Source organism: Schistocerca americana, chromosome 1 (genome assembly GCF_021461395.2).
Source record: "Schistocerca americana isolate TAMUIC-IGC-003095 chromosome 1, iqSchAmer2.1, whole genome shotgun sequence".
NCBI classification, from domain to species: Eukaryota; Metazoa; Arthropoda; class Insecta; order Orthoptera; family Acrididae; genus Schistocerca; species Schistocerca americana.
Window position 1 is genome coordinate 1,266,897,067 of NC_060119.1, and position 18,857 is coordinate 1,266,915,923.

General features: G+C 40.1%; 1 protein-coding gene across 1 annotated transcript in view; it reads right to left on the reverse strand.

The window, feature by feature from the left end:
• LOC124598929 (lysosomal alpha-mannosidase-like) overlaps positions 1 to 18,857 on the reverse strand; it is a 258,417-nt gene that overhangs the window by 127,713 nt on the left and 111,847 nt on the right. Inside the window, exons 5-6 of the mRNA XM_047136036.1 lie at positions 16,462 to 16,667; positions 6,414 to 6,550 (exon numbers count right to left, since the gene is read on the reverse strand). Of these exons, the coding sequence (XP_046991992.1) occupies positions 6,414 to 6,550; positions 16,462 to 16,667 (343 nt within the window). The remainder of the gene's footprint in view (positions 1 to 6,413; positions 6,551 to 16,461; positions 16,668 to 18,857) is intronic.

Here is an 18,857-nt window from a genome sequence, read left to right on the forward strand (position 1 = left end):
ATCCTAGTCCACCCCAGTGCAACTCCCAATCCCGGCCTCTTGCCACAAGGATCATGTCCCTGTGGAAGACCTGGCTGCAAAACCTGCCAATCCACACAGCTAGCACATCTTATTCCAGTCCTGTCACAGGTTTGTACACCCCATCAGGGGCCAAGCCCCTTGTGAAAGTAGCAATGTCATTTATCGGTTCTGGTGCAATAATTGCACAGCTTTTTATATTGGTGTGACTACCAACCAGCTGTCCACCAGGATGAATGGCCACCTTCAAACTGTATCCAAGAGCAAAGTAGACCACCCTGTGGCACAGCATGTACTTCAACATAACACACTGTGGCGCAGTGGTTAGACACTGGACTCGCATTCGGGAGGACGACGGTTCAATCCCGTGTCCGGCCATCCTGATTTAGGTTTTCCGTGATTTCCCTAAATCACTCCAGGCAAATGCCGGGATGGTTCCTCTGACAGGGCATGGCCGACTTCCTTCCCAATCCTTCCCTAATCCGATGAGACCGATGACCATGCTGTCTGGTCTCCTTCCCCAAACCAACCAACCAACCATAACACACTTACTTTCAATGGTTGCTTCGCTACCCCAGCAATCTGGATCATTCCCTTCCCCACCAGCTTTTCCATACTGTGCAGTGGGAGTTATCCTTACAACAAATTATCTGCTCCTGTAATTATCCCATCCTCAACCTACAGTAACATAATGCCCCCCCCCCCCCCCCCCCACCACCACCACCACCACCTCACAGTTTCCACATGCTCTGTACTATCATCTCCTCCCCATTCTCATCTCCCAGTCTGTTTGTTTGCAGCCCTCTGCTAATACACCCACCCATCTTTATCCGCTCCTCTCCTTTTTTTCCCCCCACCTCCCTGCCCCACAACCACCTGACACTGTGCCTGTTGGCAGTCCAGTCCCTGCCCATTTCACCATCTCTCTCTCCACACATACACAACTATCCTTTCCCCTTCTCCACCCCCTCCAGATTGCTGCTTGCATCCCACATGATAACTGCATTCCCACCAGAGACGCTGGAGTTGGCGGTCGTATGTGAGTGAAGTGTGCTTCCTTGCCTGTGTGTGTGTGTGTGTGTGTGTGTGTGTGTGTGTCTTTAACTGACAAAAGCTGTGGCCGAAAGCTTTATATGAGTGTCTTTTAATTGTGCCTGTCTGCAACTTGACATGTATTCTTTAAGGTAAGCAGCAATCTATTTTTTTCTACATTGCTGATATTCCAACTTGGAGTTTCTATGGTTTGATTATTTTAAGAAGCTTGAGGTATCCAAGACAGCATTACTTCAAAGACCATGCAAATCACTTGAGCAGCAAATTCAACAGGCTCTTTTCTCAGAACAGTCAATGGACAGGTATCCTCACAGTTCTGGTGCTGCCTAAAATCTTTAGTGGACCACTTATTGATGCTTAACAACTCACTGTTGGCCATATGGACAAGTACCTCTAATATGTAATAAAGGACTCTCATAAGAGGTCAAGTTATGGTTAGCACATCGTGTTTTCACGTTGAAATACGGACACTCTCACAACCGAGCAGCCGCCAGCAGTACACATACTCAAGCTGTTATTTTGTATGTCAATGTGGCAGATGGTTAATGAGCAGAACCAAATGCACCCAATTCCTTACAAAATGCTGCTTGTCAAGTGGTGGCAGCCATCTAGGCCTACCCTTCAACAAACAGTGACCAAAAGGAAGTGAGCGTTCTGAAGATGCCTGTGGTGTGCGTACTGTAAGACCTTCGGTACACACACCATCAGATTATTTGACTTGTCACTCTAACAAAGTAGGCGAGTGTCAGCAATATGTCTCATGGTTTTATCGTGGCGTGTTTATCTTCTGCCATTAGGTCAGACAATAGAAATGCCACTTGCATGCTTAGAGTAGCAGACTGACGGTGAACAACTTTAAACAGAACTTGATTAATTTTCACACACATTTATTAAAATAATAACAAGCATAAAAATAACTTTTAAGTTGGTTCTGGATGCTATTTACAATTGACAATCTGAAGTTCCTTTGGTCTTGGTACGTTAATCTTATTCTCACATATCTCTGATACTTGACAAAGTGTCTATTCATTTACCTTCACGGCTATGTACAGGAGTATGATAATCTGATTAGGCGCAGACTGAAACTTGACTATAGACTGGTACAGACTAATGCAGACTTGTACAGACTAATGCAGACTGAGTAATCGGAGGTCTGTACACTCATTATAATACCTCGCGCGTTCAGGTATCACTGCGCGAGTGTGATCCGCGAGGAGAAAAGGTTCTACATTAGCAGCAATCTCATTGGCTGCGTTACATATTAATACGCAGATCAGCGGAAGCAGAATTTGGTCCGTCTCTAAGAGAGCGCCATCTCGTAGTGCGGAGACGGACAAGCGCTGCACCTGCACTGTTGTGCTTAGCGAGGAGTGCTCTAGTGGGAACTAGAACACAACAATGTCCGACGCTGCTATCGTGGGTCAATGCCTCCTAGCAACTGAGATACACTATGCTCAGCTGACAACAACAAACCACTTGCCATCACTCACCTCTCAGGGTATGAACAGCAGCCAACAGATCATACGATGTTGCTGGTTCCATGTATGTCCATGCTTGTTTGGGCGTCACCACATGCACGTGTTTTCCTATTTGTGAGTGCCCAAACACCACTCATGATCATCACTTGGCATCAGACATTATGACATTATTGAAGCATCCCAAAAATCCAGTTAGATGAATCAAACCAGTTTGTTTCCACCATCTAACATCTGCAACTGCTGCCTATATGTGTGTAACTGTAATAGTGATCAGCATTTTTTGGTCAACTCAGGTTCTGAAATCAGCACAACCTCGATTAACACTACTCTTCCTTATGCTGTGGATAACTATCCTGAACTCAAAGTGGTGAATGGGTAATTTATAACCATGTGTGGATCTACCTTATGCAACACTTTTTTCAGCAATGGCTTAACTTTCACATGACAATTTATGCGAGCAGATGAGAATGAACCCCTGTTAGGGCTCGATTGTCTCTGCCACTTCCATTTGTGCCCAGATTTTTGAGATGGAGTGCTCTTCTGCAGAACACTGGGTGTTAGCATTCAAGGTATGATCAGGAAACCTGCAACACAAGCTGCTCCACAACACACAGACACAATGAAAACCTCAACGCACAAGCTTCAGCAGTTACGCTCATCACTCAAGAATCAGCTCACCAAAATCAATAAACTGTACAGTGACATCAGAAAGAAACATCTCTTGTTGCAAGAAGAAAGTTTCTCATTACAGGAGACACCGTGTTCAGTGACACAACCAGCTGATGAAGGCTAACTGTCATCAGCTTTCTTCATTACAACCTTCATCTATCACCATTGTTGAGCATGTACCATCACAGGATTTCAACCTCATGGGCATCTGGTGTAATGTGGAGGACCAACAAATCAGAGTATGGAACTTCATCAGCAATTCTAGGGAGGACAATGACTACAGATACATCAACAAGTTGGTGACGCAGGCCTTACTAGCTCTGAACACAGTGGGCAATAAAGGTGACGAGAGCACACGTTGCTCCTGTACAAAAGCTGTGCAAACCGTTCAGCACTGGATCAACCAGCTGGAATCACAGATGACTTCAACTACCCGCAATATTATCTGTCACTATATTATATGCCTTTTAAACAGTGCGTGGGCTTCACCACTCATTTGGACAAAAAAAAAAAAAAAAAAAAAAAAAAGATGGTACATTTTGAATGTGTGGTCCACAATGCTCTGACCATTCCCAGTCATAACCCAGTAACAAATATCCAACACTTTTCACATTCATTATCAGGCACTTTGGTCTTCACATTATAGATCACCAGAAAGCTTACTACCAAATACATGTGGCAACTGAAGACATTCCTAAAACTGCTATCATTACCACCTTTGGGTTATTTGGGTTCTTATACATGGTGTTCAGGTAGAAAAATGCAACACAAACATAGCAGAGATTCACCAATTCTGATCTATGTGAGTTCTCATTTTATTTTTCATGCCTGAATTATGCACTCATTTTCTTTTCTTTTTTATCAAAAAAACATGAAGAATACCTCAAGCAGGTTTTTCACACCCTGGATTGATTAGAAGTTGTATTGAAACCGAGAAATGTCAGTTACAACAACGGACTGTAACATTTTTGGGTCAGACTGTTAAGTATGATTAACTTGTACTGGCATCATAACCTGTAGGCAGCTGAAATCCAGATGCCTCTAGCCAATGCCTAAGGAGTAACAACAATAAGGAGAAACAACCAGTACTATGGCTGGAGGAAATGTTATGGGCTTTTGAAGTGATCAAATGATCCTTACGGGATGCTATGACCTTGGCTGATCCCTCACCTATGGCTCATCTGTGTATCAATGCTGATGCTAGCGATATTGCCACAATCACAGTTTTACAACAAATAGTGGATGGTATCTAATCTAACAGTCCCTATCTTTTTTTTCCTATAAATTAAAAGGATCCCAACCATTGTGATCAGCATATGATAATGAATAACTACCTCTATATGAAGCAATGAAACACTTTAAAGAATACATCAACTTTCACTGACAGCCACTGGTTCATGGTATCTGTAATCCAAGTTGGGATGTGTCCCCACACTGCTTCAGACATCTGGATTTTATTGCTCAATTTTAAACCAACATTCAGCACATGAACAGATGGGATAACATGGTGGTAGATTGCATGTCCTGCATTCGTGCCTTTAATAATACATTTTGATGAGTTGACTGTGGCACAAGAGGAAGTTACAACACATTTCAATACCCTACTTTCACGTTTCCTTAAGGTGTGACATATTACAAGGCAGGCTATGTCCCTTAGTCCCGATCCATTCAGGAAAAAATCTTTGACAGCTTGCACAAACCGTTGCACCCAGCGATCCATGCCACCACAAGGCTCAGTACAGGGTGTTTGGCCTGGTCAGGGCTTAAGGCAGACTGTACGAAGTGTCACACATCTGCCTTCCTTGCCAGTGCACCAAACTGGATCGCCATACATTTCCATAAGAAGGAAGTGCCTAAAGGCCATTTCCAACATGTGCATTTTAGTCAGACTATTACCAGAATCCAACAGCTTCAATTACATTCTGTCAGCCATTGACCATATGACACAATGGGTTGAGGTTGTCCCCTTACAAGATATGATGGCAAAGTCTATGGGATCTATGGGATGAGCATTCATAAGCACACTGATATCTCATTATGGGTGCCCATTACCCACAACAACTTACCAGGGATGGCAACATGAATCACTTCTTTTTGCAGAAATGTATGTGTTCTATGGACTGCCATGCTTTCATATAATCACCTATCACCCTCAAAGCAACAGGCTAGTTGAAAGGTGGTACCATACCCAGAAAGCCACAATGGACCAATGTGTTGCCAGCAGTCCTGTTGGGTATAGGGACTGTACACAAGGATGATCTGAAATTCTCACTTGCAGGAGTGTTGAGTGGTGACTGTTTCACACTGTGGCAGACTTCCTTTTAGCTTCTTTGTCTGTGACTACTTTACAATTACTGTCATTGGCATGCACAGTCAAATGAAACATAGCTCACATCTGCGAGCCACTGCCTCAAGCCTACAGTGTACGGCAAGTTTTTTTTACCCAGGACACTATGATATTTCTCGCACATAATGCTATGAGATGACACAGTTTGGGCTCACACCAACAACCATATTCTGCCCCTACAGAGTCCTTTTCAATGGGTGGAACCAGACATTTTCCATGTTAGTGAAATGCAACCATTCAATGGTATCAGTAAAGTGGCTCAAATCTGTTTGGGTGCTGGCAGAACAGAGGGATGATAATCTTCCTTCATGACCAATGGATCTTTCAATTGCTTCCAACTCAACTGTTTTGGAACCTCATGCAGATAAAACTACTTCAGTGGCACAGTTCAAAGTCTGTTCTTCTGCTCCAAGCATCACTGACAACAACTCACCCCACTCCCTCTAAACCACTTCTCTTCATCCTATAACATTTCTTCACGATTACATGTCAGACTAGGATTCCTCTCCTGCTCTCCCAGGAGTACTCTGCACTGAAGGGGATGGGGCTGTGTTGCAGCATCAATCAACAAAATCGACATCAACCACCAAGTTGATATGAAACACAATGAATAAGTGTGTCTCATTATATAAATGATTGTTTTTCTGTTCCCGTTATTGCCTTGTGTCATGTATTATGGCCTCAAGTGTTTTCTTATTACTGTGTGAGTATTCATATCAATAAGATGAGCAATTATTGGCATCATTATCTGAATATTATTCAAAATACTCACCACTGCAGAATTCCTGCAAAGACTTGAGTAAAGTAAATAATCATATTACTGTATACTGTTAACTTCTGATACTTACTCGTGAATCAACATTATAGTCTGGGCTATTAATATCATCAATAATTGGTTCATCTTCACAATTAATGTCAAAACAAAAACCAGATGGAGGAGCATACGTTCCATTGAATGCTACAGTAAAGAGGCGAGATGCTGTACCTAGAACACGTAACATCCTATGTCAAACTTAATATTTTAACAAAAATATTGAAAAGACTGAATTCCCTACCAGAGACAATCTAAAAATGTAACTTTTACTATGTTCAGTATGTCCTAGAAGATGCACATTATTGGGTCATGATCATTTACAGAAATAAAATTGTAGTTTTACATACAACTATGATACAGTAAACTGCAAAAGCTTCGGCATAGAAAAAAATGGGGAGGGCAAAAAGATGCCATTTCATTTCTTGATGGAGAAATACATCCATGATAGAGGCAGGTGAATATTCAGATTTTGCACAACTATGAAACATGGAATGGTCTCAATCACACAGTTCTTTATTAAGCCTTATGGTTTACAATAGTTCATCATCTGATAGGAGATTTAAATCACACTTTGGTAAAAGGTTCATGAAATTGAGCACACAGACTGAATATAATAAGGATCTCATCTCATATAGGCATAGGTATAGGCACTGTCAAATATCCCTGTAAGAGATGAGATCTATATGATCACTTTCATCAGTCTTTTACTAAATTTTGATTTAAATCTTCTGTCTGGTGATAAAAATATTGAAATGTGTAATGCTTAATTAAGGATTGTACAATCAAGTATTTCCAATATTTCAAAATTGAGCCATGTGAACGGTATGTCAAATGCTACACAGAAGGTATCATACATAATTGTAAAAGAGAAGTAACAGCCAGAAAAAGTTACATATATGATTGCTGTAGCAAAGGGAAAGAAATGTGTGAATGATACCTGCAAAAACCATCTTAATGTACACAATGGAAATTACAGAAACCAAATTGATTACAGGTAAATGATTTGTGAGTCTTACTTTTAACACTATACAATGGCATCTGTTTCTCTGCCTCTTTCTCTCTCATTCTACCTCCCCTTCACATTTGATTAGTAGGTAATGTGTGTCAAGAGGATTAGTATAATCTCCTCTAAACATCTTTATCCAACTTGCATGTAGAGTCAGTAGGATTTCTCCATATTTGTCACCGAAAACTGACTTCTTCATTTTTATAAACAATCTTCTGTGAGAATACAGGCATAGTTTTTTGTTACAATACATCCCCGATTTCCAAAATACAGGGAGGGGGGATGGGGGGAAGCCTTTTTGAATAACATTTTTTTCAGTTAAGCCATGAACATCTAATATGTACTACAGAATTTTGTATTATACACATTTTTGGAAGTTTTGAAGTTCAAACAGATTTAAAAAATGTCTTTGTAGGCTAAAATCAAACAATGGAAAATCGAGGATCGAATGTAACAATATTCTGAAAAGCATTGTTGCTACTCACAATATAGTGGAGATGCCGAGTCGCAGATAAGCACAACAAAAAGACTGTCACAAAATAAGCTTTCAGCCAAGAATGCCTTTGTCAAAAATAGGTGAAACACAAACACACACACACACACACACACACACACACAAACACACACACACACATGCAACTTGCGCACTCATGACCACAGTCCCTGGCAGCTGGAGCCAGACTATGTGCAGCAGCACATTATGGGAGAGGCAACTGGTTGGGGGTAAGGAGGAGGCTGGGGCAGAGAGGGGGAGGGATAACAGGGTAGGGTTAGGGGATGATGAAGTGCTGCTGGGGAGCGTGCAGGGATGAGGCGGAGAGAGGTTACGGCAGCTAGGTGCAGCCGGGAGGTTAGAAGGTGGGGGGGGGGGGGGGGGAGGTGAGGGTAGTAGAAAAGGAGAGTAGTAAAAAGAACGTGTGTGTTGGTGGAATAGAGAGCCGTGTAGTGCTGGAATGGGAACAAGGAAGAAGATAGATGGATGAGGACAATGACTAATGAAGGTTGAGACCAGAAGGATTATGGAAATGTAGGATATATTGCACAATTCAGAAAAGCTGGTATTGGTGGGAAGGATCCATATGCCACAGGCTGTGAAGCAGTCATTGAAGTAGGAATGACGCGTTGAGCAGCATGCTCAGTAAGAAGGTGGTCATTTGTTTCTTGGCCACAGTTTGTCAATGGCTATTCATGCAGACAAACAGCTACTTGGTTGTCATGACCATAGGTGACATTCGTGACTGGACTAGAGTAGGTGCTGGTGGGAGAATGTATGGAATAGGTCTTGTATCTAGATCTATTACAGGGATATGAGCCATGAGCTTAAGGGTTGGGAGCAGATGTTGTGTAGGGATGGATGAGTATATTGTGTAGGTTCAGTGGGCAGCAGAATACCACTGTGGGAGAGATGGAAAGGCAAGTGCGAGGACATTTCTCATTTCAGGGCATGACGAGAGGTAGTCAAGACTCCTCCCTGCAATCCCTTCTCCTCCCCACCCCAGCATCCTCCTTATCCCCACCCAGTTGGCTTTCCCAACATGCACTGTTGCTGCTGCTCATAGTGTGGCTTCAGTTGCCACAGACCGTGGTCATGTGTGTGTATGCTGCATTTGCGCACACACACGCGCATGTGTGTGTGTGTGTGTGTGTGTGTGTGTGTGTGTGTGTGTGTGTGTGTGTGTGTGTGAAAGAGAGAGAGAGAGAGATCTGTTTGTCGGTCAAAAGCTTATTTTGTGACAATCTTTTTATTGAGCTTATCTGCGACTCAGCATCTCTGCTATAAGATGAATAGAAGCTATCCTTTTCTAATCTTTGTACGGAACACTTACCTTCTATATCAAAGTCAAAATTACTGTTCTATGATTACAGAACATTAATATACAGTATACTGTACTTCACTGTTTATAGCATAGCACAAAAATACACACACAAGGAAACAAATAATCACTTGAATGCTCTATTGTTGGCAGTGTAGTTTTGTTTAGACTGGTGAGTCGTTATGTGGGCAAACAATTCAAGACCAGGCTTTCACCTTTCCCTGCTAACCAAAGTCCAGCACACTCTAACCTCTTTCTTTTGTTTATGATTTTCAGAGTAATTTCAGATAACCTGGGTTTCAGGTGAGCTGGGTTTGGTTAACCAGGCTTTCACAGTATTTGTGATTTTATGCTATAGTGTCCTTCTTTACTGAAAATTCACACAATCCTCACACAGTTGTGCAATATTCAAATGCCTGTCTAGACTTAGGTCTTTCAGTGCTCTGTCAAACTCTTCATGCAGTATCATATCTCCTATTTAATCTTCACCTACATTCTCTTCCATTTCTATAATATTGTCCTGAAGAACATCGCCCTTGTATAGACCCTCTATGTACTCCTTCCACCTTTCTACTTTCCCTTCTTTGCTTAGAACTGGGTTTCCATCTGAGCTCTTTGATATTCATGCAAGTGGTTCTCTTTTCTCCAAAGGTCTCTTTAATTTTCCTGTAGGCAGCATCTATCATACCCCTAGTGATATGTACCTCTACATCCTTACATTTGTCCTCTAGTCATCCCTGATTAGCCATTTTGCACTTCCTGTCGATCTCATATATATATATGAGGATCAAGTAGGTAAAAAGACGAGGGCTAATAGAAATCCTTGGGTAACAGAAGAGATATTGAATTTAATTGATGAAAGGAGAAAATATAAAAATGCAGTAAATGAAGCAGGCAAAAAGGAATATAAATGTCTCAAAAATGAGATCGACAGGAATTTATATATTAGGCAAGATGGAGAATTATAAGTGCAAAATCCAAAAGAATGCTTCCTACAGGCAATAGTGGTAAAACCCTGATAGTTAACTACCAAAGCAATTGTAACACATTGTCAAAGTTAGAATCACTCTTGGAAAGCAGTGAAGGTCACTTATATCAGGTACAAAAAGCTGGTTGTAGCCTGAAATTGATAGTAGTGACATCTGAAAATTTAAATATTTATTGAAAGGTATGCTAATGGGAAATGGAGGAGGTGTATTTGCCATAATAGACAAAAATCCGAAATCCACTGAGACTGTTTGGGCAAGGCTCAATGTCACGGGTGGGCATAAAATGGCAATTGGATCCATCTATCTGCCACCAAACTCACCTCCTGATGTAAACTAATATTTAGAGAAAACCTCAGTTTGCTTGTACAAAATCTTACTGTAATTATTGGTGAAGACTAATATCCAGCAGTCAGTTGGGAAAATTACAGTTTCTTAGTGGTGGTTATGACAAGACATCCTGCAAAACAAACATTACTAAATGCCTTCTCTGAAAACTTCATAGATCAGGTAGTTTGGAACCCCACTCATAATGGAAATATATTAGATCTAATAGTAACAAGTGGATGTAACCATTTTGAGGCTGTCCACATTGCAACTGGTGTCAGTGAACTCGACACAATTTGACAACAATAATTACCAAAGTACAAAGGACAACTAAAGCAAGTAGAAAGATATAAATGTTTAGTAAACTAGATAAAAAAGCAATAGCCTCATATCTCGAAGAACAACTTGAAACATTCAGCACAGTGCAGCAGCATGTCGGAGGAACTATGTCTCAAGTTTAAAAGAATAGTTGACCATGCATTGAATTCATGTGAACCCAACAGAATGGTTCATAATGGGAGGAACTCTCCATGGTATAGTCACTGAACAGTAACTTGAGAATAATTACTGCATAATAAGTGTAAAAGAAAGCATAGGGCTACAGACAGAGAAATGCATGACGAAATGCATTTGGTTGTCAAGAGGGCAATGTGTGAAGTCTTCAATGACTACTGTACCAAAATAGTGTCACATGATCATCCACAAAACTCAAAAAAAATTCTTGTCAGATATAATGGTTGGTGTGAAGTCACTCACAAATGAAGCAGGAACAGAAATTGAAGGTAGCAAAGCAAAAGCTGAAATGTTGCCCCAGTTTAATCCTCACACCACTGACCAGATAAGTGAAATAAGTGTTAGTGTCACTGATGTTGAGAGACATCTGAAATCATTAAAATATGAGGGTCATTCCAAAATAAATGCACACTATTTTTGTAAAAATATAGTTTTCATTCTGCATGTGTGAAAGTTTTACAGTATGTAGATACATCCTTCCCGCTTGTTTTCAAACTTAGTTCAACCTGTTCCCATGAGTGGCGCCATCACAGCAGGTCTTCAAGATGCCTGCTACACTTGATGTTCGTCAGAAGCAACATGCTATCATAGAATCCCTGTGCTGTGAAAACGAGACAGTCGGAAACATCAACAAGAGGTTGAAAAAGGTGTATGGAGATGCTGTTGTCGATCACAGTACAGTAAGTTGGTGTGCAGGCAGGTTACGTGATGAAAGCGGGCATGGCAATATTGAGGATTGCCCTCACAGCGGCAGGCCTCGTACTGTACACACTCCAGACAATGTGCAGAGAGTTAAGGAATTGGTGACTGCTGACAGGTGCATCATAGTGAACGAATTGTCATGCTACATTGGGTTAGGGGAAGGAAGTGTTTGCAGAATACTGAAAGTGTTGGCGTTAAAAAAGGTTTGTGCCAGGAGGGTTCCCAGGATGTTGACAGTGAATCACAAAGCAACAAGAAAAACGGTGTGCAGCGAACATTTGGAACAGTACGATAATGGTGGAGATGAATTTCTTGGAAGAATTGTGACAGCTGATTAAACATGGCTCCATAATTTTTCACCAGAGGTGAAGAGGCAATCAATGAAGTGGTATCATGCAAATTCACCCAAGAAAAAAAATTCAAAACCACACCTCTTGCTGGAAAAGTCATGGCTATGGTGTTTTTCAGTTCCGGAGGACTCTTGCTTGTGGACATCATGCCAAGTGGAACCACCATGAATTCTTATGCATATGTGACAACACTGAAGAAACTTCAAGCTCGACTAAGTCGTGTTCGACCACATCAGCAAAAGCAGGATGTTTTCCTGTTGCACGACAATGCACAGCCACATGTCAGTCAAAACACCATGGAAGTGATCACAAAACTCTGATGGACAACACTGAAACACCTGCCTTACAGTCCTGACCTGGCTCCATGTGACTATCATCTCTTTGGGAAACTGAAAGACTCTCTTCGTGGAACAAGGCTTGAAGATGATGACTTCCTTGTGCATGCTGCCTAACAGTGGCTCCAACAGGTTGGTCCAGAATTTTACCATGCGGGTATACAGGCGCTGGTTCCAAGATGGTGTAAGGCAGTTGAGAGTGATGGAAATTATGTGGAGAAATGAAAATATTGTTCCTAAAGGATGTATCTACAGACTGTAAAATTTTCAAACATGTGGAATAAAAGATGGATTTAAAAAAAAACAGTGTGCATTTCTTTTGGAGTGACCCTTGTAGAATGAAGCTCCAGGGCCTAATGGAATCCCCACCAGATTCTATACTGAACTTGCATCTGAGTTAGCCCCTCTCCTGATGAAATCTATTGTAGATCACTCAAACAAAATATCATGGCCAGCAGTTGGGAGATACCACAGGTCATGCCTGTTTACAAGAAAGCAGTAGAAGGGGTCCACAAAAGTACCATCTAGTATTCGACATTGGTTTGTTATTGAATCTTAAAACATATTCTGAGCTAAAACATAATGAAGTATCTTGAACCAGGCAAAATGGATTCTGAAAACTTTGACCGTGTGAAACCCAACTCAAACTTTTCTCAAGTGACATATTGAAAGCTTTGGATCAGGCAGTCAGGTAGATGCAGGATTCCTTGATTCCCAAAAAGCATACGACTCAGTACCTCACCTATCGTTATTGTCAAAGGTATGGCAAAATTTGTGATTGGACTGAGGACTTTTTGGCAGGGAATCATAATCACCTTTCCAGTTGAGTATTAACACAGAGCTACAGGCACTAAGTAGGTCAGCAATATAAGTTAAACGGAATTGCATACGTGTTACTCAAGAAAATGAGAGAACTCTGCTACATAAAAATTTGTCTGTCATCAACAAATGATGACACCTCTTCCTCACTACATATTAGATAAATTAAGGAGGCCCCGGGAGTAGACAACATTCCATTAGAACTACTGACAGCCTTGGGAGAGCCAGTCCTGACAAAACTCTACCACCTGGCGAGCAAGATGTATGAGACAAGCGAAATACCCTCAGGCTTCAAGAAGCATAGAATAATTCCAATCGCAAATAAAGCAGGTGTTGACAGATGTGGAAATTACCGAACTATCAGTTTAATAAGTCACAGCTGCAAAATACTAACGCGAATTCTTTACAGACAAATGGAAAAACTGGTAAAGCCAACCTCGGGGAAGATCAGTTTTAATTCCATAGAAATATTGGAACACGTGAGGCATACTGACCTTACGACTTATCTTAGAAGAAAGATTAAGGAAAGGCAAACCTACGTTCCTAGCATTTGTAGACTTAGAGAAAGCTTTTGACAATGTTGACTGGAATACTCTCTTTCAAATTCTTTAGGTGGCAGGGGTAAAATACAGGGACTGAAAGGCTATTTACAATTTGTACAGAAACCAGATGGCAGTTATAAGAGTCGAGGGGCATGAAAGGAAAGCAGTTGTTGGGAAGGGAGTGAGACAGTGTTGTAGCCTCTCCCCATTTTTGAGACATTTGTATTCCTTTTTGCCCGATTCATTTACTGCATTTTTACATTTTCTCCTTTCATCAATTGAATTCAATATCTCTTCTGTTGCCCAAGGATTTCTATTAGCCCTCGTCTTTTTACCTACTTGATCCTCTGCTACCTTCATTATTTCATCTCTCAAAGCTACCCATTCTTCTTCTACTGTATTTCTTTCCCCCGCTCTTGTCAATTGTTCCCTAATGCTCTCCCTGAAGCTCTCTACAACCTCTGGTTCATTCAGTTTATCCAGGTCCCATCTCCTCAAATTCCTACCATTTTGCAGTTTCTTCAGTTTTAATCTACAGTTCATAACCAATATATTGTGCTCGGAGTCCACATCTTCTTGAAGTCTTACAATTTAAAACCTGGTTCCTGAATCTCTGTCTTACTATTATATAATCTATCTGAGACCTTCCAGTATCACCCTGTTATGAGGTGGAAAAACACTTATTGGAACATTATTACAACACCAGGCATGAAGATGATATGATGCACTTGTCTTCTGTCAAATGGCACTGAATGCTGGCTGAACTAAAGGTAGTCATTAAGGAAAACAGTGAGTTAATGGTTAATATAGTGATGACAAAATGTTTTATGGTCAACATCACCAATTATTTGAATTCATTATCTTAATGCAAGAGGAGAATCATTTGGTAACAGATATGGTGGAAGACTTATGATTTAAAAAATAAATTAAAGAAAGGTTCATAACAAGGAACATTTCCTGTAATTCAAGGCAGTCATTTCCGGACCAGACACAACTGACTATGTTTTGCTAACTGAAACATTTCATTATGAGTTCTTAAGGAGATTTGGAGACATGCATGATTAAAGGTGGATTTTGATTTATTTGTCAAACTGCTCTTGCTGTTGGCTGCTAATGTACCTCATTACTTCCATCTTGAGCTGATAGACATACAGGGTAACACCACAATCAGTGACCTATTCATCCTATTCATGAACTTACAAGACTTTCATAAAATGTTAGCCCACGAGCTATATTGTCAACTGCAAAGACAAACTGCTGAAGTTATTTGCATATTTATCTCAATATATGTGTGTGGATATTTTTTTTCTATTATGAAACTGACAAAGTCCCACAAACATTTCAGTTAAAGAGATTTTAGCCTGTATAGATCCATGTGTTTGTGTTACGAACCACAATTCCAGGTATGTTACAAGTACATATTCTAAAAGAGAAATGTATAAAACATCATATCTTTATGTTAAATACCTCTATGTCAAGGTTTTTGTAGTTCTGTTCATTGTATTAACAAAATCTAATGTAAAAAATAAAAAGACGAAAATAAACACATTTGACAAACTCCTATTTATAAAAGCATGCTGAAGTATTCACCTCCTACAAGTAGTTGCACTGTGTTGCAAACATGTCTTTTTAAGTCACTGCATGTGCAACTGTCACCATTTAGCTGTCTTTCTTGTATGCCTACTCAGAATACATTTTGTGTATATCCGTAATACGTTTTGTGTATAAGGCATAGTTCATGATCTAAAATTGTTTATCATGAGCACGTACTTTTGTTTTTTGGGTAATAAGTTCTTGTACACTACTTATGTACTGTGTGTATGTAATTTGTTTGTATATGTTTGTCAATTTATTATGTGTACGTGTTGTTATGTGTTACGTGTAATCAAATGACAAATCCTATATCACATGTGTGATCTACTGGATGCTAAATAAATAAATAGTGTAGTTGTGGGGGAAATCTGAGTACTGGACAGGTAATTTTGAAACTGATCTCAGATTTTGCTATAGACCGTAATTTCTGAAGTTATAGGATTAAATATTAAATATTTTGGCAATATTAATTCATATTAATACATTTGGATTTCTTACATAATTCCTAAAATTTAATTTCAGAAGGATTGTCTCGTATCTGTGGAATCAACAAGTAATCATCAATTTTGCAATATTGTTACGAACATGTCATGTATAAAAATAGAAGTTATGTGACAATAATTTATGTTAGAATCAAAAAGTCAGTGGCTAGGTATCACAATCGACTTTGCATAAACAATTAATTATGAAATTAGTATCTCAAAAGTCAAAGAAACCACTCTTCAGGCTGAAGACTGCAACAACAATGTAATAAAGGATACACATTAATGTGATATCCTTCAGCTTCCACACAAAATGGGGGGAAAAAACTGAAGACAATAGGTTGAGCTGAATATTCATCTATATTAACACATAAAAGTATTAGTTCCTTTCTCATGGAGGAAAGAGGAATTGGTTGGAGAATGTAGGAAAAGCATAAATTTATCAGCTGATAAACAAGAACTCTACTCTCTGCATTTTAAATGCAATATGGTGATTGTTTTCATACTACTCCTGTGAATGGAATGAACATTAATTGCACTATATAGTGGGAAATCCACTGCAACCCACAGAGATTTACAGTAATTTGAAGAGTTTTTGCTTTAGAACTTTTACCTAAATTTGAGCTTCCTTGCCAAATCATCTGGGTGGTTTTCGTGTCGAAGCGATGCTTTAGGTCTTGGTAGTCTGCCCTGGCAAAGAACACACCATCATATCCAAATTGGCTGAACAAAGAAGCCATTTCCCGAGAGTGACCAAATGGGTCAATTTGCCACCCTACATGAGGGCGACCACAGGCTCCAAATGTGTCATTCAATTTCCTGGAACAAGCAAAAATGATGGACTGGAGTACATTTAATAATGTTGCAAAATTACCACAAATTTCAGATGCTAATCAGTTAGTTAATAGCTTGTATGTTCCATGGATTACAATTGCAAACTCTCAATATGGTGTGGAATGAGTCTGCTTTACAGTTATAGTACATCTTCTCAGTGGAAAACGTAACAACATGCTGACCAATTACATTATTTGTGAAGTGTTTTTCTTACATGCTTACCGTGATTTGTTGTTGTTGTTGTGGTCTTCAGTCCTGAGACTGGTTTGATGCAGCTCTCCATGCTAATCTATCCTGTGCGAGCTCCTTCATCTCCCAGTACCTACTGCAACCTACATCCTTCTGAATCTGCTTAGTGTATTCATCTCTTGGTCTCCCTCTACGATTTTTACCCTCCATGGTGCCCTCCAATGCTAAATGTGTGATCCCTTGACGCCTCAGGACATGTCCTACCAACAAATCCCTTCTTCTAGTCAAGTTGTGCCATAAACTTATCTTCTCCCCAATCCTATTCAATACCTCCTCATTATTTACGTGATCTACCAACCTAATCTTCAACATTCATCTGTAGCACCACATATCGAAAGCTTCTATTCTCTTCTTGTCCAAACTACTTACCGTCCATGTTTCACTTCCATACATGGCTACACTCCATACAAATACTTTCAGAAATGACTTCCAGACACTTAAATCTATACTCGATGTTAACAAATTTCTCTTCTTCAGTCTACATTTTATATCCTCTCTACTTCGACCATCATCCGTTATTTTGCTCCCCAAATAGCAAAACTCCTTCACTACTTTAAGTGTCTCATTTCCTAATCTAATTCCCTCAGCATCACCCGACTTAATTCGACTACATCCCATTATCCTTGTTTTGCTTTTGTTGATGTTCATCTTATATCCTCCTTTCAAGACACTGTCCATTCCGTTCAACTGCTCTTCCAAGTCCTTTGCTGTCTCTGACAGAATTACAATGTCATCAGTGAACCTCCAAGTTTTTATTTCTTCTTCCTGGATTTTAATACCTACTCCAAATTTTTCTTTTATTTCCTTTACTGCTTGCCTAATATACAGATTGAATAACATCGGAAAGAGGCTACAATCCTGTCTCACTCCCTTACCAACCACTGCTTCCCTTTCATGCCCCTCGACTCTTATAACTGCCATCTGGTTTCTGTACAAATTGTAAATAGCCTTTCGCTCCCTGTATTTTACCCCTGCCATCTTTAGAATTTGAAAGAGAGTATTCCACTCAACATTGTCAAAAGCTTTCTCTAAGTCTACAAATGCTAGAAATGTAGGTTTGCCTTTCCTTAATCTTTCTTCTAAGATAAGTCATAAGGTCAGTATTGCCTCACGTGTTCCGGTATTTCTACGGAATCCAAACTGATCTTCCCCGAGGTCGGCTTCTACCAGTTTTTCCATTCATCTGTACATAATTCGCGTTAGTATTTTGCAGCTGTGACTTATAAAACTGATAGTTCGGTAATTTTCATATCTGTCAACACCTGATTTCATTGAGATTGGAATTATTATTTTCTTCTTGAAGTCTGAGGGTATTTTGCCTGTCTCATACATCTTGCTCACCAGATGGTAGAGTTTTGTCAGGACGGCTCTCCCAAGGCCGTCAGTAGTTCTAATGGAATGTTGTCTACTCCCGGGCCTTGTTTCGACTTAGGTCTTTCAGTGCTCTGTCAAACTCTTCACGCAGTATTGTATCTCCCATTTCATCCTCATCTACATCCTCTTCCATTTCCATAATATTGTCCTCAAGTACATTGCTCCTGTATACCCCCTCTATATACTCCTTCCACCTTTCTGCTTTCCCCTCTTTGCGGGTTTCTATCTGAGCTCTTGATATTCATACAAGTGGCTCTCTTTTCTCCAAAGGTCTCTTTCATTTTCCTGTAGGCTGCATCTATCTTACCCCTAGTGAGATAAGCCTCTACATCCTTACATTTGTCCTCTGGCCATGCCTGCTTAGCCATTTTGCACTTCCTGTTGATCTCATTTTTGAGATGTTTGTATTCCTTTTTGTCTGCTTCATTTACTGCATTTTTATATTTTCTCCTTTCATCAATCAAATTCAATATTTCTTCTGTTACCCAAGGATTTCTACTAGCCCTCGTCTTTTTACCTACTTGACCATCTGCTGCCTTCATACTTCATCCC